Consider the following 13,271-nt stretch of genomic DNA (forward strand, 5'->3'; position numbering starts at 1 on the left):
AAGACAGCGAGTGCCCAAGAACATTCTAGCATCCTTTCTCCTAGAAGCAGAAACATGCCCAACCTACAAAAACCTGAGAAAAGTTAAGGCATGGCATATCCTTGCATACTACCCCCCTTCAATCATTGTATATACAGTAAGGGAGGGCATTCTGTGGAATGAATGAGACATTTAAACGGCAGCTCACATCTGTATTAATTGATTATGGAATATGTTCACCTTGTTTTGTCACATAAAAGACATTTAACTGATTACAGCTGAGGTTTGTTAACAACAGCTATAATACAGAAAAGCTGTTTAAAAACATCAAACAAAAGATTGCCCTTCTTAGGGCACAAAAGAATTCTCAAAGGCTGTATTTGAGACTATGGTTTTCTACTCATGAAATGACTAGGTTTGACTGCTGATTTTCATCAGCTGCATCAGTGGTCTCAACCATACAGCTTTTACTCTAAATAAATTGTTAAATGGATTAAGAACAGGACACTCACCTCTTTTATAGAGATCCAGAAGAGCTGCAGAATACTTTACAAAATAACCTTCTTCACTGCGAGATAAGATGTTCACTTTATAAACTGCAGAACAATACAAAACAAATTTTTGTCATTCTTTGTTCCTGCAATACATACTAAATGTCTTACAGATACTCAGATGGAGAATATAATGTCCCTTTACAATACTAATTTCTGGAAAAACAATGGTTATAACTCTACACTGTAGGGCTAAGAAATATTAACAAGTTCTACCCATGTTCTAATCTGATGGAAGCTCTACCCATGCTCTCACCTGATGCCCCACAACTTCCTCTGACCCCAAAGCCATATGACTGTATTAGAACGGTACCAAGCAAGAGAAACACAGTGCTTATTAGCAGAACTCATCAGATCAGGCTCACCGGTGCACTAACCCTGGTTATGTGACTTTTATTCAGCACAGGGTATGGGCAGCACTTACTCTTCTCTGCTCCAGTATGCCACCTTCATATACTGTATGCCACTATCAAGCCTGCTGAATTTTAATTCTAAAGATCTAATTGGAACAAAATGTTTTGCAGCAGTAGTAAATAAGTAAACATTTCAGTCAGAGCACGTGAAATAGGTAATGACAATTCAAATATTACCATAGGCAATATCATTCTGGCAAGCAGCTTCTCTCCTGGTATCAGCAGTTATTGACCGATCTAGTCTCTCTTGTACTTTACTACACTCAGCTACATTGAGAAAGAAAAAAGCCAGTGTTAAGACAATGTCATCACATGTCCTCAAATAAAACATCATGAACCTCTACCTGTTTGGGATAATCTACTGTAACTGAGAAACACCATAATTATGGGATTGCATGCTGGAACAATGAATATTTAAAATACACAACACCACCCTCAAATCACCTGAACTTAATCCAGTCAGACATCCATGATCATACTGCACACTTTTTTTTAATTTTTTTTTTTTTTTTAATGTAAAATTTGGGGAGGACAACAGCTGTGTTCTTATGAGGATTTTTTTCCTTGTGTATAGTGTGGTTTTGTCCAAAGCACTACACTGCATTTTCCCACCAAGCGGAACGGGAAAACATCTTAAAAAAGTTTACCTTCCATGCATTTGCATTCATCTCCTTCACACAATCGCACAAGTTTTTCATTTCCATAGGGGTTATAAACGATAGTGCACCTTTTATCTACAAGATCCAAAAAGAAATAATAAATACATACAGAAAATCAAAGTCCAAGAAGTCAGCACTGAAACTTTGTGAGTCAAAAGTTACCTGAGCTTAAAATAACAAGGATTAAAAAGCTGTTGAAGAAGGGAAAATGTAGTCTTTAAGGAGGAATAGCGAGTTAAAAGACAAATATGAATTTGAAGACATGGAACACATACCTGGTGCATGATATTCATATACAGTGAATGTGGCAGGATTTAGCATTCCAACCTGGAAGAGCTCACTTATTCGGAACCCAACACAGAGAAAATTATCAGCTGGCACCTATTTGAAAGACACATGAATTAAGGAGCTCTAAAGGAAACAAAATTATTCCAAAGAGTTAAAGAAGTGCTTACAGTTATGGAAAGGGTAACATACAGAGTCTATCTGCAGAATAACATGTCCGTCTTTTATCTCATACTGTGCTACCAACTGATCAACTCCACTTGCAAGCTGTAGGGGATAAAAACAGAGAAAAATCTTTTATACAAGTTAAACATTTTTGGATTATCTTGAAGGTTTTGTAATCAGTAGCTTTAGCACAATTCCAAGATGTAAAAAACCCTTATTTTAGGGTAGCCTCTTTATAATGCTCATACTCTCACTTGTTCTTTTGGTTTTCTTTTAGGGAAATTATCCTTTTACACATTACATGAAGGTAATAAAGAATTAAAGAGCTAATTATCCTTAAAAGAATACTTGAGTCCACATATAGTATCCCATTTAAATCTTATAACTCTAACTCTGATTGCCTTTAACTAAAACTCGCGTGCTTGTCAAGAGGAGCTGGATGAACACAAGCACTACAGTTAAGATTCAGTTCACAAACTTTAGCCAATAGTTAGGTGTGTATACTAACAGTGGTCCCTTTACAGTTAGCAGATACAGCATCTCCAGAGGTTGATTCACACTACTCTAATGCAGACACAACCACTCTCTATCCGCTCTTGTCTTTCCACTAACAACAGAGGGAGCCTAGTAACTAGATGTCTAGCTTCTGACTCTATCAAAAATCCATAATCTAGACTTAGGTAGATTATTCTCATTAGTATTAGAAGTGTTTAGAAGCAATGAAGATATAATGACATAAATCTGCACTACTACTCTAACAGAAAAAGATGAAGAACAGTAAAATTATAGTTCTGTCAAAAAAACTTCAGTAAAAGAAAAATGTTCTCTAATACTTACAGTAGATAAGTCTTCTGTATTTGCTTCCAATCCACTAACCAAACCTATGTCCATCACGGCATGAGCAGACCCTGACTGTGGCTCTCTCACACCAGGCCTGTACCTAAAATAGATTAAAAATAATATTAAACAACTGAAATTAAAAAGAAATCTTCAAATGTGATCCCAGAAAAACCTAAGGAAAATTCTACCAACATTTTGACCACAATAAACCCATAATGAAGCAAAATAGTCCAGATGAATAATTTCAGATTTATGCCAATATCATGCATAAAGAAGCTTTTCTTAATACTTATGTCCTATGAGAAGCCATATATAAATTAAAGAAAAACTCCCTCCCAAAGAGATCATGACCTTTGGCTCTAATTCTGTGTACACACATATGTAAAAGTGAAGAAACAGGAAGAAAAGAAGATCAGAAGACCAGGTGCAATTATTAACAAACAAAAAAATTTTGATCTCTTAAAAAATAAAAAATTTAATATAAATATGTCAATTAATGTAATATTAAAACAAAAACTAAGGAAAACCAAAAGACCAGAAAGCCTAACATTCTTAGATTAATTTCATAATGCATACGTAGACCCACAGTGCATTTGCTTTGCACTGCTCCAATTCCTAAACATGTCAACCAGGAATTCCACCTTTGCAAGGAGGAGCATCGAATGTTAGGAAATCCAGGACATTTAGAACCAGCATTTAGTTAAATGAAACCTTTAAATGCAAAACATTGGCTCAATCACTGGGGAAAGAATAAAACCAACCAAACAAACAAAAACCCCATCAGATGTACTTACTTTGCACAAGCCTCTAAGCGCCCAAGTGGCTCACCATCTTCTTTTCTGTAACCTTTTCATATCGAGTAGAGTCAAATAAGTAATTTTATAACTCTTCAGAAGCAGCAATCCAAAATTCTCATAAAGCATTTTCATAATTGAAAATAATTCTTTGAATTGTTTTGGTGGCTATTTTTATAGGAACTCATTGTCGAGCCACAAACAAATAACATTATACTTTTTTATAGTTCAGGTGAAATGACAGCTTTAATGCTTAATGTACTTTATTGTGTACTTATGTTATTAAAACTACTTCATGGCAAAAGCTCAGAATGTGGCTATGTATCCTGTTGTAACTGGACTAGAACTCTCAGTACCTTGTAGAGCTCGCTGCAACCCCCCCTCCATTCCCCATAATATTTCTTTCTTCTGCTAGAAGTTTGTATTCTTCACTCCCCCAACTGCAAAAACTCTTCCATAAATGAGTAAAAATGCACCTAACAGAAATACGTTAAAAGTTAATTCTATTCACAAAAAGACAATAGTTTCAAGAAGGGCTAAAAAGGCTTCTAGCAATTTCTTTTCCAGTTTTGCATTTAGAAAGTGGCAGAATTTATTACAGTTTCATTCTTAATAAGAAATACTTCATTAAACAAAGTAAGGGGTTTTTTCCCTCCCTCCCTTGCACTGACCCGAGTAGTAATATTTAAAGCCACATTAACCCTTTACCATCATCTCTCTTTGGAACAATCTTCAATTCAAAGTTACATGACTCTTCAGAAGTACCGATTGTATTATATACTGTCCTCACCTACACACATACAAGTAAGTTAGATAAAACAGAAGCAGTAAACAATCCTCAAAATTGGCATAAAACTGTGGAAACTCACAATATGGAGAATATAATACCAGTAAAAACAAGTCTGTACAGCATGATTAGTTCTGATGGACACAGAGCAGAATAAATAAATGATCAGCACAGAAAGAAATGGGGAATTCTTGAGCAAAACCACACCACTCTTGCTGGTTGGATTTACAAGACTAAAAATATTACCCAGACAACTCCTGATATTTTATGAATATAAATACTAGTACACAAGAACATGCACATTTCGGATGTTAAGTTTGATGCTAGAAGAGGCTATGAAAGATTAGAAGAAAATACACCATGGCAACAGCTTAATATTTAGGCGCACACAAATTATTCTTTTAAATATTGCAAGAAAACAGTTTCTCAATGACATTGCTTAATAAACTAAGAGTAAACACCAGAATAACAGAGTTGAGCAATTTCTCAAAATCAATCACTAAGTTGGGTCTTCCCTGTTTGGCTGTCTAAGCAGAGACAGTAACAACTCATGAGCATTAAAACTAAGTTGATCATCTATTTAGATTTATGGAACAGAAAACCTCCAATGAAGAGGAAGAAACTTCACAACTTCTCTCTCATTAGCCATAAGTCATACAATGGCTTGTACTCAATCTAAAATATAGCCATGACGACATCCATCACTTCAGTCTAAAGGTAAGGACAACACATTACTTTATGAGAAATTTCAGTTTCTTTTTCAATGTTGATATTAACGAACCAGAGATTCCATTTAAGAGAATTGGTTGCATGCTTACATTTACTGTAGCTATGCCAGTGCTGCTTCCAGTGCTTATATATATGTCATCATCCAAAGGTACCTAAAAGATTGATGTTAAACAAGAAGTTGTAAGTTAATAATAAAGATAGCGCTATTAGCAACAATTCAGGTCAGATGATCTGCTTGTCTTTTCCATATTTTAAATACATAGTAAGGCCTGATGCTACAAACAGATTCTACAAAAAAAAACCTTCACAGGAACAAGCAGAGATGCTAAATTTAAATGAATATTCAAATGCATTAAATTTAGCAGATAAGCAAAGTCCTTAAACATTTGTTATACCAAATTAATACCAGTTTATTAAAAGAAAAAGTTACTTTAGTAGCAATTTCAAAGTTCAAATAATTATTTAACAAGTTGCTAAGAATTCTGCTTTCACTTTTCAAAAGCAATACTATTCACTCACTGTCATAGTTCTTCCTATGAAATTATCTTCTGTCAGTTTAAATAGATGAAGATCGCCATAGTTTTTGTATGCCATCTTAACATTCATGTCCAGATTAAGCCGTTTGACAAGAAGGGAATATTCAGTCAGGGCCTCAAGGGCATTAATTGTGTCCTGTCAGAAATCAATTATAAAGAATTAATTCCAGAAATTAAAAAGAAGTGAAAATGCATTACAAAGCAATTTATTTTCTACCACTTAAACATGATTACAAACAATGGTAACCATTACTAACTAAAGAGCTTAGCAGCGTCTCAGCAGTACACTTAACATGGTGGAAACATATTTAACACTATACTCATAGACATATTTGTGCAATTTAAAGAAACGCATGCAAGTACTAGAAAGGAAGCAAGCAAATAGCAATAAACAAAAACAGCACTCATCAGTTTCTTCATAGATTTTTAGTAATTTAAAAAAAGGGAGGTTGCATGAATTGGAATATTCTATATAGTATGACTAGTTGATAGTGTATTAGAAACCTGGCAACTTTCCCTTGACTTCTAGTCTATTCATGCATACTAACACAGTTTTTACAATGAAAAAATGCATACCTTCTTACACTGCGTTCCATTTTTGTGGAAAACAAGAACAAAGATCATGTCATGAAATGAAATATTCTGTTTTATAAGAAACTTAGGAAAACAGTTTTCCTCCTATGATTCTTTTCATTCAGCAGATCTGAAGTCAGTGGAATCAGCTTGCAAATTTCTATTCATAACAGACTTCATGAAAAGAAATCGTATTTCCCAGAGACAAAGAATATCACAGCAACAGAGTCATTTGATACTAATCCTATACATAGGACATAGAACCTGTCAATGTGGTCATCCAGTGATACTACCCTCTTAAGATGTCTCAGATTTTGGTACTGGAAGAATGAGAACAAAATATTTAAAAGCTCACCTGAGTTGAATAAAATCCTCCACCATGTCTTTGTTCTTCAGACAACCATTTGATGATTGGATTAGCATAGTTGTTGTCCCCTCTTAGCAAAGTAGTAAGCAAGGCATATGCTGTAGTTTCAACCATTTGTGCAGTAACAGCGCTGGGAGTGTGTTGGTCTAGTGTTTTGAGAGTATCTTTCCAAAAACGATAAATAGGAGGGTCACCTACAAAAGCATAAAAGGAAGGTTTCAGATTGAAACATAGCAACAGCTGTCTCCAGACTACACAAGGTGAACTATTGCCTACTCAGGTCAGGGACAAAAGGAGGAATTCAATCTGCATTTAGCAGGAGATGAAGATATACTTCTCTTACACTAGTAAGTCTGATGTTTATATTAGAAACTGATGATAAACAGACCCGATGCAATGCATCTGATGCATATCTGAATATTGCTGGTCCTGAACAGTGATAGAGTGGCCAAACAAATAGAATACAGATTTTAAATCTATTTTTTTAAAAAACCACTTTCAACAGACAGGACAAAGCTTTTCTACTCCAGTAGAAATCGTTACTTGGCAGAGAACAGTTCGAGTCCCTTGACTGTGACCAAAATACACTAAAAAGGAACAGCATTCACAAGAGACTACAAAGTCCCTCATCAGCCAGTGAGAAATTAAGAAGAAAACCCAACACAACAAAAGTGAGGGCAGTGGCAGATATTGTGAAAAATTCCACTGAGCCAAAGAAGAGAGTGGACACATCATAAGGCTGAGGAGGCAGACAAATGTAATCCACCATGGACACCTGCATAAAAGGAAAGCCTATAGATAGAACAAACGTGATACAATGTGGAATGACAGATGCCTAGCTGACTTGCATACTGCTAATGAAATTGCACTGTTGAAAAGCTGAAAGCAGGATTCAATCTAGCGAAAACACTAGGGCACACAAGAGTAAAAATTCACTTATGCCAAAGCAAGCATCACCGAAATTCACTCTCCAAGTAGTGCCATCACGTTAGAGAATTTAAAAATACTAAAAGAACAGCCTACCTGAGAGCCATCTACAGTACAGACACTCTGAGAGAATGTAATAATACCTATGACAGATGCTTCCTTCTTCAGTGCAGAGAACGCCAATCGTGCAGAGTGATGGTTCAAATCCACAAGAGCTAAAGCATACGAAGTTATTGCCATAGTAAAGGGGCTTTGAGCAGACTGCACGTTTCTCATCAAATAATCTCCTGCTTTATTTTTAGCATCCTGGATTTTCTGAAAGGATGAACAGGCTACACCTTACATCTATTAGACTTATTTTTAAAGAAACACATCTATCAAGACAGTATAGGTATATATAGTATCTTCTACAATATATCTTATTATAAAGTGATCCAGAATTTCATTATTGTTCTTTTACTGATTTTGAAAGACAAAGACAACAAAGCAAATAAATCTTAATCTTTGAAATTTAAAAAAGCCTCTTGATTTCTTTGAACAAATGTTAAAGGAAGTGGAAGAAATTAGAATCCCAGAACATGACTGCTGGCAGAAATAAAAATATTATTTACCTGAGTAGGACATATTTTAATTGACTTTTCAATTCCAATAACAGAAAAAGCTGTGAGATACAAAGATTTTTCTTTAGCTTCTCTAGGTAATGTACCCTACAAAATAAAATATGTAAATATAAATAAATAGAAACAGCAGCTGATTTAAATAAATAGAACTTTTTACAGTTTAGGTGAGGAAACAAATAGAAATTTCTGTAAGAAATCTCAGTTTGGTTTAACCTGAAAATATGTTGACTCTTTTGAAGGTAATAGCTTATATAATTTTGTCTCTTTTTTACAAATAAAGTTATTGGCAAGCCAGGGCTATTATACTGTAAAATCAACCTACATAAACTTTTTCTAAATGTTCAGAAGTGGCAAGCAGCTACTTTTAGTGGGAAAACAAAGGTTTGCAAGATTGTGCTGTTCTTTAAATGAATTTAGAAAAATGCAAATTCAGCAAAATTGTCTCAAATAGGTGTTCTGGTGAAATGCAGCCTAAAATATCTTGCATTCCTAAAACACATTACCTCCTGGTGACTTCAGCTTTTACTGTATATGCACAGAAAATTTTTGGGTTTTATACCTGTAGTTTCACTGGTTGGTAATTTGAAAATTCACTGAATGACCCATCTGGCATTTGACAGTTATCAATCAACCACAGAAGTGAATTACAGACAGAAATTTGATCAAGATTTATATATTGATTAACTTGTCCGAGAATCCTTAAAGCAAAAGCTGTCAACCTGCCAAGAAAATCAAACAGATCATATTTGTTTTGATTAGCAAATTCTACCACATTGCTAGAGGCTAGGCACAAATTTGTACTACTTATGATTTAGGTGTGCTACACACTCCTACAGTTCAAAGAAATATTGCAGATGAATTTTGAATTTAACTTAGCAAATGGGTAATAATTACTCAAATAATTTTAAACTAGGATCAATTTCCATGTTTCAGGATATGAACTCATTACATGCCCAAAAGATTACTTTTTCACATGCACAGAAATTAAGGAAGATGCCTTTGAAGCATCTTATTCCTTCCTTCTATAAGCCAACTGCATTTGCCATTCTGAATGGCAAGACAGTGACTATGTATTTTGCCTAATTTTCAACGGCAGACTGTTTTCCATAAACAGTACTACCCCTCCTGTTTGATAGCCTTTAAATATCATACTTGTGTGAACAAGAGCTATGTCTATTTTGCCCTTGCTCATATCCCTGTACTTAGCTTTCCTTTTCAAACTTGGGGTGCAAACTTTGCCTGAGCTTATGATTCTGCAGGGAACCAAAGTCTACACAGTTCTTTTGTAAAATTCCAAGCCCAAAGAAGAGGTGTCAGAACTGAGCAAAATCATACAAATTATTTCAGGTATGTCTGCTCCTAACCATTGGCCCAACTTGGTTGTAATGGTGTGAACTGTGGACATAAACAAAAGATTTAGCAAGTGAAAGCAAGGAATCAAAAAATATTATTCAAAGTTGTAACCACCATTTAAATCTACCATCAAGCTCACCTCTCATGCTTACTAGAAAGTATCACCATTTAAAAATTAGTTACAATATGAAAGCAAAGGAATGAAACAAGTCTTTTCCAACCATTCTAATCAAAAGAGCTTTTTAACTCACCACGTGCTAGCTTGCCCATTCTTCCACATGCTATATGAGAAGTCAGAATTTCTGAATGACAAGATGCTCACAATTCCTAAGAGATATATTAGGCAGAAAATAAGTTATGAAAAGAGATTTATATTACCTTTCTCATTCAGCAAAGTTTATGCACCTCTACAATTCTGAAGCAAGAGAAGCACCTATATTTTTCTACCTTCTTTCATCTTCCTCCTCATTTGAGTTCTTGAAGTTAAGGTTTGAGGACCCAGTAAATGCCAGTAATTTGACTCTTCCAAGTAGCGAAACACATAAAATACTGGTGCAATACTCATAAACTCTGCCTCTGCACTGCCCTTTGGCAGATTAGTAAGAATACTAAGACCACTAGGACTGAGGATTGCGGCAACCACTTCACCCATAAGATGTCCTGTGGAAAGAAAAGAACAAAATTGATTTAAATGAGAGATCATGAAAGTGAATCTGACTGATACTTATAAGCAATCATTCTATATGAATTATTTAAAATTATACACAAAAAGGTGATTTGCAAAGTCTTTTCTCAAAAGGAGAACCTAGGAATAAATTCAGATAAATTTAAACAAAGGAATACAAAATAGGAGAAAAAGAACATATATACAGAAAGTACATATGCAGTAGACTAAAAGTTTCAATTCAATTTACCTTTTACGCTGACACTTCTATCAATTTTTGTTTTAGGGACCAGATTTAGTGGGATTTTGTATCGAAATTCTTGTCGTCTCTTGATTGAACCTATAATTGAAAATGTATATATACACATCATACTGCACAACCTAAATCAATAGATGATTCAGATGTAATACCCAGATTTAAAGGTTACAACTATCTGAGAAGTCAGCAACAAAAATACCTGTGATAACTTGAAAACTAGAAATATGCCCAAATGCACATGCAAACAATATCAACTTTTGAAAAAGAACAGATGCAAACACTTTAATCTTTCTTTTGCCTTTTTTGTTAAGAAAAAAAATTTGATCTGGACCTAAACTTTGTGGTTTCAGATTCACCTCTGGTTAAATGAGAACGTACTCCATTTTCATTAATAAAGCACCTGCTAACTGGTTTTCAAGCACACTGAGAAAAGCTTAGTATTATATGATAGTAAAAGATACATATAAAGGTTCCTTTAAGAAATGAATCCAACTATTTTTTGAAAGACTAGCTATTTTGAGACGGATTTGTTAGTCAGTGAAAGGACAGGAAATCCTTGGTAGGGACATATGAAGAATATTTCAGGAAGGAGAAATGCCAATTTTTTCACATTACAGAAAACTTGATCATCATGAATCAAGAATATGAAAAAATAAACAAAGTAAAGACACGTGATCAATTCTCTTACCATAAACACCCTGTGGATCCAAAGTGAAACCTGCATGAATTTCTTTCTTAATGCCTTCTGGCTGAAATCATTAAGAGGAAAGCAGTAGAAAATGAAAACACTTTTGCCTAATTACATACATTAGCTGAAACAACAGTTTAAAGCCATAGTAATTTTGCCTTCTGCATCCTTCTCTGTAGTTGAGTTTTACTTAACTGTTCTACATCTGTTCTACATACATTTAAGCTAGTGTTCTATCTCCCAAAATTCTTGAGAAAATTTAACAAAAAAGATTTAAATAAAAGCTTAAGAAAGTATAAAATTACAAAAGTGTCTTTCAGTGAAGCATGCTTAAGCAGTTGAAAATCTGAACCAAATAACTTAGAATACAGTATTCTCCTTGCTTACTAAGTTATAATCTATTTATATGTATATAATAATCTTTCTGACAATTCTTATAATCAAGGTTTAAAAGTGTGCATACTCAAATACTCAGTCATGCATTTTTCCACTGCATACACTTCAGTGAATTCAATGATATCATGTGATATTTTTGATTCTGATAATATTAAAATAAAGCAATATTTATATGTTGATGTAATATATTTTTTTCTTGTGACTGAATCAGTAAGAAATTCAAAAACACTATGAAAATTTTGATTTTTTTTTTTTTCTTACCATTACACGTAAAGTTTTAACTACAGTTTCACTGTTCCTGGCTGTCAACAATGTAAAGTTGATAGTGTGAAGACCTAATTCCAAAGGAAGTATTCTGAATGTAACTGGTGACAAAGAACCGCCATCTAGATTCTTAAAATTACAGTTGTGTATCCTCGATCCAGTAGTTGCAGAATCTCCAGAAGAACAGATTCCATTTCCAGCTGCTATTTTAACACAGAACTGAAATGTTGAAAGATTTTACATGTTTCACCTCCATGACAGGTACAACACCAGAGAAATATTAAAGCCACTGATATACTATAATGAGCATTCTATTAGTGTTATACTACTTTTCTGTTTACGCTGAGCAAGTGTTACTATCTTTGGAATTACTATTACTAGAGACATACTAACAAGTGTTCGTTAGCAACATCAGGGAATCACTATACTAGGCTTCATACACATACCTGCTTCATACACATACCTTTGCATACTTTTCTTGAATTTTTTCAATAATAATTTTGCACTTCTGTTTGAATGTAATTCCTTAAAAATAGTCCTTTTATATTAAATCCCTAAACAATGTAATCTGTGAGCTCTGGAGCAGGTCATTCAAAAAAATCCCATCACTTTTTGAAACTGTGTCCAAACAGTTGGAATAGAAAAATTGTATTTTAACTTTCAGGAGGCAACGTTGCTAGCAAGAGCATGACAACATTGTAATCAGTAGAATGGCTGGAAATGAAACAATTAACTATGTAACAATGAAATCCAATCGTTATGTAGAGCATACATAACACTAGCTGTGGAGAAATCTGATCCAAGGATCTGTTTATACTGGATACTCACAGGGGAAATGCTTTTTTAGTTTATTATGTTAATCTTTCCGTAGAACTCACTAAGACCACAAATTACCTTAATTGCAGAAGCTTTATGGTTATAAACTGATCCTTTTAACTCAATTTGTTCTCCTCGCACCACAGAATAAGGAACATAAACACTCAGGAAGATATCTTTTACAACTTGCACTTCCAACGGTGCAGCAACACATATGCCTAAGAAAATTAAAAACATAAAAGCAGACTATCTTATCCACCCTTCTGATAAACAAGTTTGAAAAAGTCTTCACATACTTGCCACCTTTACTGATGACTTATCATTTTTCAATATGTACTTTGAAATTGTCCAAGCTTTTTTAAAAGTGACCAGGCTCTTGCTTCCTGTTCCAAGTTGCTGTCTCCCACTCTTCACACATACTTGCTGACATACCAGTCCTTTGGGCTGCTGCTTCTTCTTCCCAAAGTGAGAAACAAATTTTCTGTTTGGACTACCATATCTATCAGAGAATTTGTTTCTTCCTCTCCTCAAGTCCCTGAGCTACTGATAGCAGGACACTGTAAAGTTGTGCCAGGGAAGAGTCACTGACTATTTGATCTTATATTC

The 13,271-nt window shown here is 34.4% G+C and overlaps 1 protein-coding gene across 2 annotated transcripts in view; it reads right to left on the bottom strand.

Moving 5' to 3' along the window:
- Positions 1 to 13,271, bottom strand: part of C5 (complement C5) — a 28,824-nt gene that overhangs the window by 1,205 nt on the left and 14,348 nt on the right. Inside the window, exons 20-39 of one of the 2 annotated variants that reach the window (XM_076355617.1) lie at positions 12,744 to 12,883; positions 11,847 to 12,068; positions 11,190 to 11,250; positions 10,493 to 10,582; positions 10,026 to 10,238; positions 9,830 to 9,905; positions 8,785 to 8,944; positions 8,217 to 8,312; positions 7,749 to 7,920; positions 6,667 to 6,872; positions 5,722 to 5,874; positions 5,292 to 5,354; positions 4,395 to 4,476; positions 3,687 to 3,738; positions 2,890 to 2,992; positions 2,080 to 2,154; positions 1,878 to 1,983; positions 1,591 to 1,677; positions 1,121 to 1,210; positions 492 to 575 (exon numbers count right to left, since the gene is read on the bottom strand). In XM_076355617.1, coding sequence (XP_076211732.1) covers positions 492 to 575; positions 1,121 to 1,210; positions 1,591 to 1,677; positions 1,878 to 1,983; positions 2,080 to 2,154; positions 2,890 to 2,992; positions 3,687 to 3,738; positions 4,395 to 4,476; positions 5,292 to 5,354; positions 5,722 to 5,874; positions 6,667 to 6,872; positions 7,749 to 7,920; positions 8,217 to 8,312; positions 8,785 to 8,944; positions 9,830 to 9,905; positions 10,026 to 10,238; positions 10,493 to 10,582; positions 11,190 to 11,250; positions 11,847 to 12,068; positions 12,744 to 12,883 — 2,331 coding nt within the window. Of the gene's footprint in view, positions 1 to 491; positions 576 to 1,120; positions 1,211 to 1,590; positions 1,678 to 1,877; positions 1,984 to 2,057; positions 2,155 to 2,889; positions 2,993 to 3,686; positions 3,739 to 4,394; positions 4,477 to 5,291; positions 5,355 to 5,721; positions 5,875 to 6,666; positions 6,873 to 7,748; positions 7,921 to 8,216; positions 8,313 to 8,784; positions 8,945 to 9,829; positions 9,906 to 10,025; positions 10,239 to 10,492; positions 10,583 to 11,189; positions 11,251 to 11,846; positions 12,069 to 12,743; positions 12,884 to 13,271 lie in introns of those variants that run through there. The other variant, XM_076355618.1, reaches the window with a different exon arrangement.

Source organism: Aptenodytes patagonicus, chromosome 18 (genome assembly GCF_965638725.1).
Source record: "Aptenodytes patagonicus chromosome 18, bAptPat1.pri.cur, whole genome shotgun sequence".
NCBI classification, from domain to species: Eukaryota; Metazoa; Chordata; class Aves; order Sphenisciformes; family Spheniscidae; genus Aptenodytes; species Aptenodytes patagonicus.